At 47.3% G+C, this 18,492-nt stretch overlaps 1 protein-coding gene across 5 annotated transcripts in view; it reads left to right on the forward strand.

Annotated features, from left to right (window-relative positions):
* Positions 1-18,492, forward strand: part of LOC138467840 (protein-L-isoaspartate(D-aspartate) O-methyltransferase) — a 735,278-nt gene that overhangs the window by 570,583 nt on the left and 146,203 nt on the right. For 3 of the 5 annotated variants that reach the window (XM_069608119.1, XM_069608117.1, XM_069608121.1), the window contains one exon: positions 1,100-1,269. In XM_069608119.1, coding sequence (XP_069464220.1) covers positions 1,100-1,269 — 170 coding nt within the window. Of the gene's footprint in view, positions 1-1,099; positions 1,316-18,492 lie in introns of all 5 variants that reach the window. The other 2 variants (XM_069608118.1, XM_069608120.1) reach the window with 1 other exon arrangement.

Here is an 18,492-nt window from a genome sequence, read left to right on the forward strand (position 1 = left end):
CGCTACGTCCTACGGGGCATGCGTGAACGGCCCCAGAGAGGACGTAGATGTGGATAGGACACACAAGTGTCCGGAAGTTTTTTCCTATAGGAAACTACTATATATGTGTACCGGGGGTTCCCAGTCTGACGACGGGGAATACTCTAAGCATGTGACTCCATGAAAGATACCAACGCTGGAGAAATGGAGTTACAGGTAAGAAACTACTCCCTTCCGTTGTGAAGACAAAAGGATCAGGAGTTTGGGTGGGAACAAACCCTAACCGTCCAATGAAGAACCATCGATAATAAGCATCCTATTATTTATTTTTTAAATGATGGGAAAGACTTCAGAACTCTTTCACCTGCTTCTCCTTTCTCATATTTTGCTGTCAGCCAGTCTCACATTGTTTGTGATTTAAAGAAGCATCCAGGTCCAAGACCTGCTGTGGATGCCACTATCCAAACTTAGCCTAATGCCCCTCTGCTTGCAGTGGACATGGCAATAGCTGCCAACATTGATGGTACCTGTATATTTGACAAAGACTCTTGGTAGCTTATTAAGCATTTTAGTACATTTTTTAAAAAGTTTGCCTGTATCAATGCATGTGAAGTTTGAGGAAGGCGCATCAAGCCTTTTCCACACTGGAAAGGACATTCATGACAGTTGAAGGGGGGCAAATGAGAAACATTTTTACTGTCAGTTAGAATTGAGTAACACTAGCAGATTTACATGCAACTTGCTTAAAGGATTCATTATTCAATGCATTAGTCAATTAGACTGTGGCATAGCTAATTTATTGGGGTCAATGAGGAACCAAAATTGTCAATGTTAGTTGGTTTTCTTGGTGCCTTGAGCTGTGTTGTGACACAGATAACAAAGGTCCCCAAAGCAGATTGGCTCCAAGTAGTAAAGTAGGTGCTTTATTATATATCAATTCCTCCAACATGGAAAATAAACCTGGTCTGTGATTTGTTCGTCGTACACAGGCTATATACAATGAATATACAGATTCTTTCCAAGCCAGATCTTATCTAGAATCGTGTATTTAGAAAGCACTGCTTGCCCTCCTAGTCAACATTGTTTTAAAATGTTGTCCGTATGTTGTCTCTTTTTCTAGCTCATCGATCAGTTGAAACCTGGTGGAAGATTAATACTACCAGTTGGTCCTGCTGGTGGTAACCAAATGTTGGAACAGTATGACAAGCTTGAAGATGGTGGAGTCAAAATGAAACCTTTGATGGGGGTGATCTACGTGCCTTTAACCGACAAAGAGAAACAATGGTCCAGGTGGAAGTGATTTTCTATTCCACTCTTTCTTCTAAATATGGAAAAGGTGAAAGGGTGTAGATTTTAGCAGATGGACTGCAAGGGCTGCTTTGGCTGCATCTTTCTACAGCATACCATTATGTTAAATTAAGCTTCCATGGCATGGGAAGTTGTGCTAACCTTGCATGTTTTTATTAAAATTACTAAAAATATTCTTTTGCATGCTGCTTACCTTTTCGTGTGTCTTTATTGCATCGTATATTCAGTTTTCATCCTCTACCATATAATTGTTTAGCGCAACACAAAACCACTGTACAAGATCATAAATGTAGGCTGTAAAATATAGAATTGTAGACTGATCAAAAGGCTTGCACGTTAGTTTGGCAACATTGAGCCATCTGGTGCATACTGTTATTTAAATAGCCTGGTCAGTTGTTCTAATACATCTTCTGTATTAGAAACCACTGTGTAATTGACATGCCTACGATGCAGTAATAAGATGGAAAGATTTAAATTGCTTTCCGGTGTGTTTTTGTGGCAGGTTGGTGAGCCACTTTACAACTGTTTCACTCTATACTTCAACAATAGGTAGACTAATCTGCAATATGTGTTCTTTTTCACAAGAACTACAATAACAAGAGCCAGTTCTTCAGTTTTAGCATTTTTTATTAATGATTTGTGAACATCTTTAGAAAAACCTATATGCAGGTTGTTTTCTTTATTGGATGTGGCAAGTAATTATAAAAGGGTTCAAATAGGATGGTGTAAACGTGTAAGAATGAAGAATTTCATTGTGGTTAGGTGGATCTTCTAGTAATCATTGTCACCTTGACCTTTGCACCACTAATTAAAGGTGTACCCTCAGACCACAACTTGGATGTTCAGTAATGTCTAAGCAGTGAAGTCAGCTGCCCCCTTGAATCCCATCTGGTAGTCTTAAATCGACATTTACTTCTAAATTCTGATCCTAAGAATGAACAGCGATTGGTATTTATTCACCTGACCCTCCTCCACAGATGTGAGTCTATGAAGAGAGGAAGAGAGGATTCTTAAATGGACAAACAGGTAAGCTCACTAGCTTGCCAAATAACTATACCTAAAGTTGCCGGGTCTGTCCTCCAGTGGAGGAGATGGGTTTGTCAGAGGATTGACCGATGGTTCACAAGTGCCTGTGGAAACAAATCCATTGGTCAGCTGCCAAAAAAAGTATCGGTTAGAGCAGCATGTCAAATTAAGGGCACATATTTTACTTTTTACTGGACATAGCCCTGTCATCTCAACAGTTGTACAACCACAAGTATAAGTTAGTTGACTGACATTGGTGTGGCCAGCATGTCAGCAGATTGCTATATTTTGTGCCTGCCACAAGAGGACAGGTGGCCGGTATGACTATGTGAATCTCGATGTCCTAAATGAAGGAATGCAGTATATCACTTTGAAAAAAGGCATTGTGACTGGTACTTGATGACCAGCAATTATTGTTTAGACCAATGGACAGAGATGCAGCATGTTGGACAGCCGACATGCCTTTCAGGTTTCCAGTAGTGAACTCCTGCTCGGATGTAGTTGGATAAGCTAGTCCGCAGGTATGAATGAACTTTTGAATTCTGTCAGCAGTCAATACCGCAATGCTTTATTCCGATTGACTGTTGGCTTGTCTGCATTTTCCAGTAAGATGCAAGATCATATGCTTCCCTGTCCAAATCCCTCCCAGATATGAGACTTCTCGTCCTCCCTGCATGTTGAGTCTTAATGCGTGCATAGTGGAAGATACCTTCCAGCTGAGAGCAGTCTAAGCTCCTTTCCATTAGGAGTGCTGGCACACAAGAACTGCTCCGGGAGAGGCTCTGCTTTTTAATTCTACCCAATGTTAATAGCTCCTGTACAGAGAGCGATGCATAGGGTTGTTGAGGCACAGTTAGCAATGTAATTGCAAACCAGGGGGTGCCAACACTAGCATCTCTGTTGGCAGATAACTGTGCCTCTATATAACAGCAATACCCTGAGACCCACCTGAAATCCTTCAATGCCATGCTCTACCAGCACAACTGCCAGACCGCAAGCGGTACAAGCCAGACATACCTCACTGCAGTTTTCCATTGTATGTTGTCACCTGTTACATGTGGAAGCTGAAGTACAGCAGCAAAATTGCAGAGGGTGCGCTCAGATATATTTCTGCCATCATGCTCTCCCTCCTTCCCAGCTGGTTAGGACAGCCTGCATCTGAAGGCAGGAAGTCGGAAAAGGGGCCTGAAAAGGATGCTGTCACTTTAAGAAAGTTTAGGTTGTTAGGCAAAGCTGTGTGCTCCTAGTATGTCAACCAAATGCCTGTATTTTCCATTCAGAAGATGGGCTGGGTTAGCTGTTGCTCGGTGGTGCCTCCTTTTTTAGGTGTTACTCATTTTGGCACGCCCTTGAATTTGTGTTTTTCCCACCCCACTTTTTCGATTTACATTTTTATAAACGTTTAGCCCAGGTCTCCCTATGACATACATCAACAGATTCAAGCAATGCATCCTATGTAAGAAACACTTATTGACATTGGACTATCGCCACACATTTCCAGTACCATGGCAACCACGCTCTGATTGCTGTGTTGTCACCCAAGGCATCCGTCTCCTCCTTTCTCAGGGTTGGAACCACTGCTGTAAGCAGTGGGGGACTTCATTAAATAGAACACACTAGCCGTTGTGGGTAAAAGAGATCATCAGTGTCTGATTATGTATGTGATCCAGCATCACCACTCAGTACCAATGTAAAGAACGCACACCCACTGTTCGGGGTCTACACATGGCCACTCGGAGCATTCTGCCAGGGAACTTATTCTTCGTGGTAACCCTTGGTGTGAAGTGCCAGTGTTTCCTAGTGGTAAAAACACAAGTACCACCTTTTGGGAAAGTAATCCGTGCAGACAACCTTTTCAATTCCAATAAGGTCATGTTGGTACAGAGAAAAAGCACTTGAGCCTCGTACAAACACGTAACAGGCTCACATAGTAATGGCAGGGTTGATCATGCCTTTGCTAAATCCACCTGCCTCGCTGAAGAAAGCTTCAGTAATTGAGCCGTCTTCACATGGGTTGGTTGAGCTTAGTACCACCCCCTAGGCCCTGATACTCCTACTTAGTACCAGTGGTCTCGAATTAGTACTGGCCGAACGAAAACGCAGGAAAGACAAAGTGGACTTTGCACTGCTAGCAAAGGTCCCTTTGAAGCTGCAAAAGAGCCCACCAGTGCCAGATGAGGTTGCTTGTTCAAAGGAATCTGTCCTTATTAATCAGTTAATGGATTCAGAAGATTCTAATCCAAGTAATCAATTTACTGTACCTCCAGACTAGTTATTTATTTAGTACTCCTAAATGTTCAGGTTCTGAGACTTTTTTTAAAAAAATAAAGCTGCGGGCCCTGTGAACTAGTGTGGTTAAAGGAGATTTGCATTACTTCGGAATGGCGAAAAACATAATCAACACTGTGTTGAATATAATGTTGGTCAGACTCTACCTTCAAGTTTTGGTGGTTGAAATATGGAACCAAGCTAAATACTCAGCATGCTCCGATAGGCTCCTGTCGATAGTTCCTTTTTTCAGAGCCCCCAGGAAGACTAATGAAGACACTGATGAGACTAGGAAGCTGCTGTGTCTCTTGTTATATTATACAATGAAACCATTTCCAAGGGTAAGCTTTGGAGCTCCTTATAAATTAAGTAACCAGAGGCAGCTGTTTATAAATAAAAATGTTTTATGGCTCCATTGACATCGGGCTAAAACCCTATTTTTGATTAATAGATTTTGGTGTAACCCCCATTCTGAATCCCTACAAATTAAATATAAAGCACTCTGGCAGAACCATTTTTGTTAAGGGGAGTCTTCTAGTTTAGTTTCCGTAGTTCTGCTGCATTAGACACAGAGGGCCAATCGCTGGCTTCTGCATTGGATAAAGGTTCCGAAGCCTGAGAATAAAAGCTTATTTAGGGTAAAAAAGCATATTTGAAAGCCGGACTAAGGTGAAGCCAAATCAATGCCTCCACTGTTCTGGCAGTCTTGAATATTCGTAATTGGTGGAATCTTGACAAATTTGTGGAATACTTTCCTCCAGAAGTGGCTGAGGAATTTGCCTATTGGGGTTTTGGGAGGAAAAGAGGCAGCATGTCAGGAAAGACTGGTCAATAAAGACATCATGGACACAGAAACCAGAGCGATAGAAGATGCAGTCTGTTTTAGGTTGTATGCATACCCTAACACTACTTCTCTTCATCAAGACATACAGGAGAAAGCCCTCAATCTCCCTTTTGATGACATGTTTGACCAGTTTATGGACTATGTAATGCTTCAAAGTCATAAAGTTCAATTTCTACTTCTTCACAACCCAGATCAGGGTATCATCCTTCCAGGCCTTTCATGACAACCCTTTCACGTTCCCAAGCTCTTTTTTTTTAAAATGTCTGATTTTTAACTGGTTTCTTCTACTCAATAACCAAAGAAATCTATCTTCAGTTTTGTAGGGTATTCAAACTCCATTGGTTCCTGTTATTAAGGGACACCTAGCCCCGTAGCAGGAAGACATGCCATTTCTTCACCAATGGGAGTGCCTGACTCTAGACCAATAGATTCTAGATATTTTCAGAATAGTCTGCCCTAGTGCTTCCTGCTTACCATCCTACCTCACCTCCAAGACCTTAAACATCACTAGAGTATCTCCAAGAAGTGTCCTCTTTTTCTGGGAGCAATAATATTCATCCTGAAAGGAATGTGGTCAAGGATTCCACTCACACTATTTTATTCCTGGCCTGTACTACCGAATCCAGTTTCTTATTATGGATTCCTGTCTCCAACAGATTACTTTCACCAACTAGGTGGTGCAGTGCGACTCTGCCCTGGTGCTGTGTGCCCAAGCAGGACATTTGAGTCCGTATATATAGAATCTCTATGCCCCTTTCACCTCCGTTCTGCAAACTCGGGAATCTTCTGGAATGGTTACGTACTGTGCCAAGCTAGTCACCTACTGCCACACGCGTGATAAGATAGCACCTTCCAAGTCCACAGGTGCGAAGTCAAAGGCTGCGGTGTAAGAGCCTGTGGGAGAACTTTCTCCAGTCTGCATGGACAAGAAAAAAAAAAAAGCGTTCCCTATTCCTAAGCGACTCAGCTTGGCACCAGTTTTCTTAGCTTTTTTGAGGAACAAGTCTCATGCCCACTCTAGGGATAGCTCAGAGGACTCCTCTCCTACTTTTCAGGTACTATTTCCCATGCAATCTTCTACACCAGAACAGTGGGAGATTTTCAGGCAGCAGATGCCTAACCTCTTGGACAAGGAACGCTGTGTTTGACATAGCTGACAGAGGTTGCACTTTGGAGCGCAGGCCTGCCCTCTGACACTGAGGCATTTGTGCAGGGCCCCTTTTCTGTCCCGTTCTATGCAGGAGTATGTCCCCAGTTGTCTATTCTTTGAGTAAGAGTATCCTATCGGCTTTTGGTTTGGAACCTCATTACTCAGGTGGAGTGGAGGACTTTCCTGAGAAGTTCTATGGTGAAGAGGAGAATTTGGTGGATATGGCCACAGATCTGCAGGCCGCCAGTGGCTTAGCTATGTCCCCAGAGATGGACATTCCTCCTATACCAGTTCTTGGTAGGCATCCTGTTTCTTTCCAAAAGACAATAGTGAAGTGTTGGAGACCCCAGTAGGCCGTAGGTCCAGTACAACATTACAGACATCTTGGACGAGGATGCTCCATGTGAGATTTTTTTATCGTTATCCCATTAGTGACAGTCCTTGTGTTAACTGCTTGGGAAAAGCCAGCTTTGATCCCTGTGTTTGACCGGGACCTTCCAAAGAAGCATCGCCCCTTTGCATTCAGGCTTCCTCTAACCCATCCATCAATGAAGAGTTTGGTGGTGCAGACTGCTATAGTGTTTGAAGTCCATGACTTTTCCCTACATGCTCATAGGCTGGTAGAGGAACACCATGGACTGCAAGGTCTTTCGTCAAGCAGTCTGGCTTTGTGGTCTGGTGATGCTACTTTCAGCCTAGCCAAGTACACATTTGGTAACTAGTGTGTTCTTTGCAAGATATGGAGAGTTTGAACTCTGGTGAGCAGTGGGAAATGGTATGTGTGCCTGATGTTAGTCTGGCCTAGACATGTCTGATTGCTTGGCATGTGCTGTGGGCATCAGCTGCGTCCTGAAGAAATACTCATGAATGAGGAAGTTTGGTTTCACACCTGATGTCCAGTCGAAGCTTTTGGAAATGCCCTTTGATGTGAATAACCTAGTCTGGTCTAAGGCTGACCAATCTTTAGAGAAATTCCAAGGCCACAGCCAAATCCTTAAACTGTCTCTGGTCCGAGTGATTCTTTTTGGCCTTTTCCCACCTTTCCCCTCTGTGGCAGGGATCAGGTGCACTCAACCATGCACCACGTAGCTGTCCTCCCTGCCATGGTAGAGGCAGGGGTACCAGAGAAGAGGCTTTTTGTTGCCTCTACTGTCTTTGCAGCAGCCCTCAGTGCCAAGCTACTGTGAACTGGACTTTGTCCTTTTGACTGCAGTGGGTGGGAGGGCCTGTCCCTGTTGGTTGTGGTGCCGTTGCACTACTGACATGTGGGTCTTACAGGATGTGACACAGGGTTACTGCCTCTTTTCTTCTTTTGCCCAGATCCTTCATGTCCTTGAACTGCACGACTGATTGATGTGCCTCCACCGCCAAGACATCTACTTCTGTCTGTCAGTTCATCTTAAACATAGTCTGCTGGGTACCTTTTTTCTGTCCTGTGAACGCTCCCATGCCTCCGGGCTCCTTGTTTTGTGCAAATAGAAATAAATTAATAAATATCAGAGGTTTGTGTTTGGAAACGCACACTATTCATTCCAAATGTTGCCATTCTTTTCTCTGCATGCAGGATCTTTGCCAAACTGCTGGGGATGGTGGGGGTCTCATTTTGGAAGGGAAAAGATTCACAACGTCCACATCCTGGAAGATTGGCTCATTTGAGCATAGACCCTGGACATGGTGTCGACACATCAGTACCGCACATGCAACCTGTTGAACAGTTTGAGGAGCGTCCTGTACTTTAAGAAATCCCTCCTCTCGCCATTCCAGTCCCTCTTGTTCATTGAGCCGTATTAAACACCCGCCTGGGCAGAGCTTTCCGCTTCCAGTCCTTCAGATCCTGGTCTTTCAGCCCCAGAAGCTAGTTCCGACCTCAACCTCTTTGCGTCTCCTTGGCCTTGTGTATCTTGGTGGTGATGGAGGCCTGGTTACACATGAGGTCACTCCAGTAGCTACTTTGAAGTCAATGCTGTCTGTTCCAGTGTGACATTTCGGACCTGTTCAGGTCTCACTCCTGTGTCTTGTGCAAGACATGTTGGGAGGCATTTCTTTGGCAACCCTAGTTATGCCTCCAAAGCTGGGGCGATCACCTCATTGTGAGCACATCTGGTCCCCAACAGGAGCTTGGGAACACATCCACTGACAGGAGCTGGAGGCATATGTTTTGGAGTTATGGTAGAAACCGGACTCGATCACAACTGTAGATTGGGTTCTGACAAAGAAGTGCAGGGTGTCCCCTTCTGATCCACTATTCCTGTCTTCTCATGCCTCTCCAGTGAGTTCAGTTGTATAGGCAGCCACGGCTAACCTGAAGTCGAAATCCTTCCCCTCTTTGCCCCCAGACTGGAAGAGCATGAAACTGACTGGATGCCTGTTGGCGAAAGGTTTTTGGCTCCGGCAACCTAGGCCTGAGTTCTTTGAACACCTCCTGTGTCTCAGCCACATTTTCTTTTGATATTTGCTCTGCAATTTGAGGCAGCCAAACACATCCCTGCAAGATACATGAGGGAAGGTATTTGTATTTGTTGTTTTATATAGCGCCTTAATCCAAGGTTTTGAGGCCGTAGTATAGGATGGCAAGGCGGCTTAATGTCAGATCCTCCAGTCCGCTCTAGATACTGCTAACTGTGTGGCTAGGACGCTGGCCACTGGAAAAGTGTTGAGGTGCTGAGGACCTCGGAATTCACCCCAGACTGCCAAGCCAAATTTGTGGACACACCGCTTGATGGCACCAATCTATTCGGGACACGGGCAAATTAGTCCCTCTAGAGGTTCCAGGCTTTTAAGGTGACTTTAAAGTCTCTGGGCGTAGCGGTCCACCAGAAACCGCCTGCAACCACACCACCCACACAGGCAGCGGTAGCAGGATTCCACCCTTCACTTCCTACGCCCACAAGGGCAGAGGCAATGCGCCCTCTGGCAAGTAAGTGCAGTACTGTCCAAATAGGGGTCAGGGCAGTGGTGCTTTGAAGTGGATTTATGGCCTCTGCTGTGCCCTTAGCACCACCTGGAGCAAAGCCCCTTTGAATCAGACTACTACCACTCCTAACCCTGTGGGAGGCAATGCATACTTACCACTTAGAGGTATGGGACTTAGAAGCCGTTCATCAGGTATACTACCTCCCTTTTGCTGAATGCCCTCCAGGCCATCCCATGGCCAACTAGTGCTTGCTTCCAAACGCCATCCAATTTAAGGTTTGCCAGCTTCTAGCGAAAGGGTCCATTGCCTTGTCTGAGCGTGCTCACCAGACAATGTGCTAGTACATTTACGCCAAACATGCAGCTTGTTGCACAGCTTGGGATTCTCCCTGAACTTCAACAAGTCTCACGTTTTGCCATCACAATTTCTCTGTTTCATTGGAGCAGTCTTGGACACTCTGGGCAGAGCCTTCCCGCCTGAGGATCGAGTGGCGAACATCTCCAAGATGGTCCATGTCCTTGGTCGCCTTCCTTTTTTTGGTAAAGGGTTAGACTGCTTATCCCAACAGACAACAGTCGCAATGCACTAACTCTGGAAAGGCGGACATGTGGGCTCCTTGGCTCTATGCAGAGAAGCAATGAGACTGTGGTTCTGGGCTCTGGAGAACATTTGTCGGCTCATCTAGCCAGCAGGGAGAACGTCATTGTGGATACCTTGAGCTGACAGACTTCCGCCTCCACGAGTGGGGTCGCTTCTCAGGAATTTCTGGAAGTGTTCTCCTGATGGGGCACTCCTCAGGTTGGCGTCTTCTCTTCCAGTGTGAACAAAATGTGCAGGTGGATCTGTTGCAGGGAATTCCCTCAGATCCTGGTCATACCACTGGTTCGCAGCAGACTATTCCTTTTCAGGTCCACGATTGACTGCTCCGGCCTTAGCCTGGATAACGTGGTATGTGGAATTGCTTGACATGTCCATATACCCTGCCTTGCGCCTTCCACATAGAGCACCTCCTCTCCCAATTGGAGGGACAAGTTCTCCATCCAAATCTCGGCAGCCTGAACCTTCATGCCTGGCTGTTAAAAAGGTTGAGGTATTAGAAGTGGGGTTTATCATGGGCTGTATTGGACATGCTAATTTCGGCTCGAAAACTTGCCACCAAATCGATCCATGCCTGCAGGAGTCCTAGGTTTTCAGTTGGTGCTGGAGAGGGATCTGGATCCATTTACCTATTCTGCATCTTCCGTTTTAGATTTTTCTGATTTCTTTGGCCTCAATGGGCTTACAGATCTGCCTTGTGAAGGGCTTGTTTTGCAGCCATTTCGGTTTTCAAGCGAACCCTGAAACGGGGCTTGTTTTGCACGATCTCCACAGTTCTGCTATTTCTGCAGGGATTGTTTAATCGGTCCCCCTCCCTCCCCCCACACCAGTTTGTTCCGGATAGGAACTTTTATTTAGTGTTGAAATTTCTTCCTGGATGCTCCCTTTGTTTCCCTGCAGTCTTATCCATTAAGATTACTCACCCGTAACTTGATTTTCCTGGATGCCATCACGTTTGCTGGACAGGTGAGTGGGCTCAAAGAGTCATCGAGTCGTCTATTAAAACGATTTGTTTTTTACAAAAAAAAGTGACTAAGAGATAGGCAGTCCTTGCTTCCATCTCTTAAAAGATCCATCTTCCTGTATTTTTCCTCCACCTCATCTTTCTAAGGCAAATGAACGTTTCCATTGGCTGGAGCCACTGCGGGCCCCTCAGCTACTAGGTCTCTTGGACAAGGGAATACAGGAAAGATAGCTTTTTGTTGGTTATGCTGGTTACCGTGCTGGCATGGCTGTGACCAAACACCACCTGTCAAGGTACATCTTCCTCTGAATCTCGGAATGCTATGATCTGGCTTGTAAGAATGTGCCTGAGAATCTTGGGGGCTTATTCCACAAGAGGACTGCTTGCCCCCTCTTTTCTGCAACGTGGAGTTCCCTTTTCTGTACATTTGCCAGGCAGCTAGGGAGATCTCTGAAAAAGTTTGCTTAGCATTACTGCCTGGATTCCGTCTGGTCAGGGTGCTCGTTTTGGGAGAGCAGTTCTTCAGAGTGTTCAGAAGTTGGTGACCTGCTCTCACCCCTCTTCCAGGTCGTTGTACTGCTATGAGTCTTTCAAAGATGAGGAATCTGTGGAGGAAGAATCCATTAGAAGAACACCCTACTTGTCCCTAGATAATGCTCTTTCTGATTGATGTTCTCCCACTGATTCCTCTTCTCCCTCCCAACCTACCCTGCTTGGTAGATGGCTAGTTCATCTTGCTTCTGCAGTCCCTCAGCATCAGAGTGCTATGGAAAAAGGGCGATACTAAGAACAATGGGTGCACACCTCATATATATTGGCCCAACGTCATATCTGGCATGTAGAAGCATTGGGAGGAACAGACTAGGAGATGCACTACATCCCCTCACAGCAGAAAGTTTCTGAAGAGTGACTGCGCTGAAGGTACATATCAAAGATGAGGAATCCAAGGGAGGAACATCCATCAGAACGAACATTACCTAGAGGTAGTTAATTTGTTCTTTCCTGGTGGCCATCACTTCTGCAAGACAAGGAAGTGAGCTCAAGGCTTCATCTGTTAAACCTTAGTGCTTGGTATTCTCCAAGGAGAAGGTGGCTTGACCGTGAGACGGCCCTTCCTGCCCAAGGTTGTATTCATTTTACCTCTCAGAAGATGCATCTTAATGTGTGTCGTCTTTTTTTTATTTTCCCCCTCCACCCTTTTAGAAAGCATTGGCTGGACCCTGTGTGTGCCCTTGGCTACTATGTCTCAAATGAGGAGTAGCAGGAAAGATGACCAGCCCTTTTTTGGTTACACTGATACTAGTGCCAACATGGCTGTGACTAATGCCTCGCTAAAATACTTTGTAGTTTGTACTTGTGCCCCCTTTCGAACGCTGGATCTGCACCTTCACATTACTAGTAACCTAAGTGATGTCAGGAAGGTGCAGTTTTCCAATCTCTTGCAATTTTTGTTTTTCCATTCTGCTGGCATCTTCAGCCCAGAAAGACTCTCCTGACCTGCCTGCATTTTGGATGTGTTGATCTTAATACGTGAAGGTCTGCCACATGTTGGCTTTATTCGTACTGACTACGAGGATATCTACGTATTGCACTGCATTCTCTATGCATGTAATGGCTTTGAGGATGATCTTCATTTGTTTTTTTTTAAATGATAGGTAATCACTATGCCCTTTGGGAAGCTTTAGCCAGTGAAAGACTCCTCTTTCTACAAAACACCATAAGCTTCTAGGTGTCTGGGATAAAGGAGAGGATCCAGAATGCATTAGATACAGTGCAGGTCTGGAAGCTGCCGCTGTGTAATCCTTGCCCACATGTTCAGTAAATGCAGCTTCTACCTGCAACAGCAGTGTCAGACCTTATTAGGTTACACTCTGGAATCTGGGGTAAATATTCTTTTCTCGCAGTGTTTCGCTTGTGTATTCAGATCCAATCTGGACCCAGATACGATTTGGTTTGTTAGGTGCACCATACAAATAACTCCAACATTAAACTGTGATCTATGCATAAACTGTGATCTTGTTTGCAATCAGTGGTTGCCTTCTTGTGGCCTGCTACACGAAGGCAAAACATCTGTTGTGAATTCTGAATGTTTGAGCCCAGGTAATACAAGCCTATTCATCACCTTATTTATAGTGCCCACTATCCTTCTAAGAAGGGTATGGTTGGGATTTTTATCCTCATTTGAAGCAGTTTCTACATAGTTTGTCTTTTGCAAATCTATCAGCAAACTGATCCAGACGGTGACCCAAGCTTCAATCCGAAAACTGCACCGGGATGGAGTGGTGGGTGAGAAGGGGGTCTATATTCTCCACCAAGCTCTAGAATTCTGCCCAGTACCTACGCACAGAAGAGAACCAGACCATTGGAAAACAAATGAAAACCAAGCTATTCAGCGATCACTTATATTCGATCAGCACTAAAACCTCAACCAACATATACCTACTCAACCCTAAATTCAATGAACATAACACAAACGTAATTGCGGATAAAGGACTATTGATTATTGGGACTTTTTAAATTGGACTTCTTAATATTATGAAACGAATATTGCCACTAACCTCCAACAGACCATCCTAAACATCACCCAAGAGGGTACCCAATTTTACTCGCAGGTGGAGCCCAACAGATTAATTCTTCCCACTACACATAGCCCTTGTATGTCTACTCCCCTCTTGCCCAGGCTCTCGCCTAAACTCTCCTACCACCTTACACAGCACATGCATCCCACACACAGCAACCTCAGCCCATTAGTTACCACGTCAATAATAATTGAGCTATGACAAAGCTCACCTCTTTAGGGCTACCACAAGCCTCCTGACACCGACAGATCTAGGACTAATACAGAGGCAGAATACTGTTTGTATCAGACCTTGGGCACTCCCCTCAGGATAACGCATTTAATGTTTAAGGTATTTGTGCCATGCACTCTTCATCACTGCAGTGGTCCCGAGGCACTCCGGTGGATCTGAAAAGGAGGGAGCGGAAAAGGGGGTGGGGGGGCTGGTGGGGTTAGTAGGGTGTAGTGAGAATAGGAAAGGGAGTTATGTCCTGTTGGCAGCTTCCGTTCCATTTGCACCGTTAGCTGAGCTTAAGTGCGGGTTTCGAGTGATGTTGTGCCGGGTTATGTGTTGGTTTGTTGTTGCAATGTTGTGATGTATGTGCAGGTTGGTGTGCAGAGAAGTAGTTGGGTTAGGTTCCGTTTGGGAAATGTATGCAGAAAGTTGAGGTTATAGAGTTGGGTTAGCAGGTTTTCCTTACCTCTTTGAGAGTGGGAGAAAAGGCCTAGGTTTCACAGAATGGTATACAATGAAAAAACACACCTAGATTTGAGAATTCCTTGGTAGTGGGAGAAAGGCCTAGGTTTCACAGAATGGTATACAATGAGAAAACGCACCTGGAATTGAGAATTCCTAGATAGTGGGAGAAAGGCCTGGGATCACAGAGTGGTGATTCATAGATGTTACGTTAAATGACATCCACACTGTGCACCATCGCCACCGTAGTGGTCCCCGGCGCTCCGGCGGATCCGAAAAGCAAGAGGGCAGGGTGAGACAGTAGGGCTGGGAGGGAAGAAAGCACAAGGGAGCAGCGAGGTGCTGCTGGCAGCCCCAGCTCGACCTACACAGCTCGCTGAGCTAAAGTGTACTCCACGGTTGGTAGACGTCATGTGCTGTTGTGCGAGGCTGTGTGGTTTTTTGTTTCAGTGCAGTGAAGCGTGGGCACCCGGTGTGCCATAGAGCTATGGTGTGCTTGGTTAGAGTTCGAGAAGTGTATGCAGAGAGAAAATTGTATTGGGGTTGGTTGGTGGCATCGCTGTCTGGAAGTGGTACATGCTAATCTTCAGTTCTGTCAGGCAGTGACACAAGGTCGGTTTCACAATACTATCTAGAAGAGGCTGGTTAAACTTGTGTAAGTGAGGTGAATGCTGACCATGGCTGATAGGCTAAAAGCCTGACCGGGGAGGGCTGGCAGGGGGGGATAATGTTGTAGTTAAGGAGTTTTTCAGGATGGCTAGCTAACATAACGGGACATGAATACCGTACTACCGTGGGCAACCATGGATATGTAATGAGAGAGGTGGGTCAGTTTGACTAGGTCCAATGATTGCTTTGACTTCACAACCGCATCCCACTTATCTTGTGCCCTTAAGCTTCACTACACTGTCTTTTGCTCATATGTTATAGGGAAACTGACATGTCCTTCAGGCTGTGTCAGTACTGGGAAACATACTTTCCCTTAGTCTAGTTACTTTGTTACCACTTTAAGTCACTTGTGATTTATTGTACAATGCATCTTAAAAAATGTAGTACTACGGGGTACACTTTTGTTTTTGACCTAGACTAACACTCAGAGGATGTTTGGTTACTCTACGTGTGCTAAATGGACAAGCTGGTGGCAGCAATGACATTTTTGCAATTTTTATTGTGCTTTTAATTCTCCAGCATGGGGACTGGCATGGATTGACATGCTCATGAATATTCCCCATCGTCAGGCTGGGAATCCTCGGTAAAGAAGAAATTAGTATCCGTTTCGTTTCTGATCTCTTTCTTAGTAGTAACCAATCACTGGTCTCTGGGCCATACTGCCCCCAGCCAATGACTGCCCTCTCCCTAAGCCCCGCCTCTGGCAGCCATCTTCAGATTTTTACTGCACGTTCAAGTGTTGGGAGTCCTCATGCTTTAGCTCTCTAGCTTTGCTGCGTTTTCACGCTTTTTTCAAAGAGATTCTCATTTTTCCGTTGAACAGAGCCTCAAGCTCCACCGTTTCTCCATCTGATCAACGGGGACCCGTTTTGGATTTTTCTATGCCCCTCAAGGGTGAAGTTTTCATCGAGTTAGGCTTCTTGGAGGAGTCTAGATGTTTCTGAGGCCTACCCGGACATGGCCCCGGAGAAAGGAAGCTGGACGCCCGGAAAGCTGTTCAGGGTTTGTCCTAGATGCCAGCTACAGAATGTGTTCATGGAGGACGAGCATTCGGAATGCCTCTACTGCCTTCATGAGGACAAAACACAAGTGGAGAAGGACTGTGCGTTTTACGGGAACATGTCGGAGCGGACCATGAAGGATCGACATCTTCGCCTCTCCAACTGGCTGGAAGGAAAGAGCCCGTCGGGTGAGAAGAAGTCCGAGCGGTCTTCCAAGTCCTGTGAGGGCGCCCTGGTGAAGGGGGCCCAACAGAAGGCAAAGCACCGGCGGCACCGGGAGCGCCGAATGCTCGGGCTCCTCAGCTGCCAGGCAGGGTGCATCCCCTCTGGCGCCATCAACCACGAGCCAACGCTCTGGCTCGGGAAGAGGAAAGCCGAGAACCCGGCGAAGCTTCTGGAGAGGCCCCGGTCGGGCTCGAAGGATCTAGGCGATGGGGAGCGAGGCGGTGACCCTCCCCTCCCGACCCCCCCAAGGTGAAGGCCACAGGCCCACAGAAGGTGGTGAAGGCCTTGACTCACCCGGCTAAGGCCTCGATCGAGGAAGTCGCGGTGGCCCTGACGCAGCCTGTGGAGGCTACATCAGTGGAGGCGACCTCGGGGGCTCAGTTTCCCTGCCACCGCCGAGGGAAGCCTCTTTCAGGCCCATCAAGAAGACCCCTGTGAAGACCCCGGTGGAAAAAGAAGGGGGGGGGCGGTGGCCATCGTGGATACGGACACAGCCTCCGAGGAGGAGCTGGTTGAAGTCTTGGAGGGCCTCGACGAGGGCGTTGAGGAGGCCCGGTCCCACGGGAAGGATCCCGACGACGAGCGCGACGGCAGCTCCGGCGAGGTTCCAAGTCAACCGTCGCGCCCGTCGCTTCCGGAGCCGCAGGACAACTCGACGGCCATTTTGTTGGCAATACAATCCTTATGTACTGAGAAGGACGAGATTGCCCCTACCACCGACGCCGGAGCCAGGCCCGACAGAGGAGCCGGAACCAGGCCCGTCGGGAAGTCCCCCAAGCAAGAGGAGATGGACCCATCCAGCCCCGCCTTTTCAGCCCTCTCGGCCTGCTCAACCTTTGCCCCCGTCCCTGGTGATGACACGGGAAAGGACACGGCCACGACGGGCACGGATGGCGACGGCGGTGACGACGGGACAGATCTCCCATTGCCTCCGACTCGGGCCTCCCCGCCTGTCGAGATTGGGTCCTTTCACGCCATGATTGCCAGGGCATCCAAGCTTTTCCAGCTCTGCCCCGAAGAGAAGAAGGGGTTCCTTTACCAACGGTGCGAGGCCAAGAGGAAGACAGTCCTCGCCGTGCCTCTGCTGGATGACATCTTGGACTAGGGACTCGCCCTTCTCAAGAACCCCTCTACGACGCCTGCTAAGAGGGATCGGTAGGAGAAGTAGTACCGGTTCCCCGACGCGACCCCCCCCCCCCCCTTTGCCTTAGGGCGCAACCGACCCCTGACTCGGTTGTCTCAGCGGCGGCCAAGAAGAAAGCGGGGGGCATCGGCCTCAACGTCAACTTCCCCTCTGGACGGCAAAGGAAAGAAGCTGGATGCGATTGGACGACGAGTTATCTCGTCGGCGGCAAAAACGATTAAGGCGGCCAACGCCCTTGTGATCGTGGCCCGCTACGACAGGGAATTCCTACCGGACGACAAGATGGCTGAGGCCCTGGAGATCTTGCAGGAAGGTGAGGTGGTGTCGGACCACGCATTACGGTGGCAACGGACATTGCCGACACTGGTTTCCGCCAACTAGGCAACAGAATTTGCCTTAGACGGCGAGGGTGGCTCAAGGTGACGGATTTCCGCCAGGACGTACAAACCAAGGTGTTGGACATGCCCTTCGACGCGAACAACCTGTTTGGGAAAACAGTGGATGAGTCCCTCCAAGCCATCAAGGCGGGCACGGAGACGGCTCAGGCCCTAGGAGTTCTCCAGCAACGACGGCCGTCCTATCGGAATTCCGGAGGCAAGCAAGCTGTCATGATCTCTGCTTCCAAAAGATCAGGACTTGCCCGACTCCCATGGAAGCAGACCCATAACCCCGGTTCCGAGTGCCAGCCAGTCCCAATTGGGACCTTTTGGACCCTGTCCTGGCGCCAGTGGCACCAGGCTCATAAAGATGCCCAGTCCCAGCGCTGGAAGCGCCGGGCTCATAATGCTTGGGTGGACTTACCTGCAGCAGACCATGCTGCTTACTTACCTGCCAGTTGAACCCCTGATCCTCTTCTGTTTGGGACTACTTTTCCTGTTGGGTGGGGCAGGAGCCACTCCCTAGGTTCAGAACACTGGAACTCTTCTGGAAAGCAGGAACTCTTTTCTTACCTAGGCGTGGCTGTGGAAGGAGACACCTAAGCACTACAGGAGGCTATTTAAACCACACCCGATGGATGAATCTTGCTTTGCGTTATTCTGCATTCTCTGCAGAAGAACGCTCATCGTGTCTTCTGCTTCTGATCCTGGGCCTAAGGGAACAAAGGCTTACCATCCTGAATCCAGTCTTCAGCAGCACCTGTAAAGACAA

This window comes from Ambystoma mexicanum, chromosome 4q, assembly GCF_040938575.1.
Source record: "Ambystoma mexicanum isolate Mex_15411 chromosome 4q, UKY_AmexF1_1, whole genome shotgun sequence".
Taxonomy (NCBI): domain Eukaryota; kingdom Metazoa; phylum Chordata; class Amphibia; order Caudata; family Ambystomatidae; genus Ambystoma; species Ambystoma mexicanum.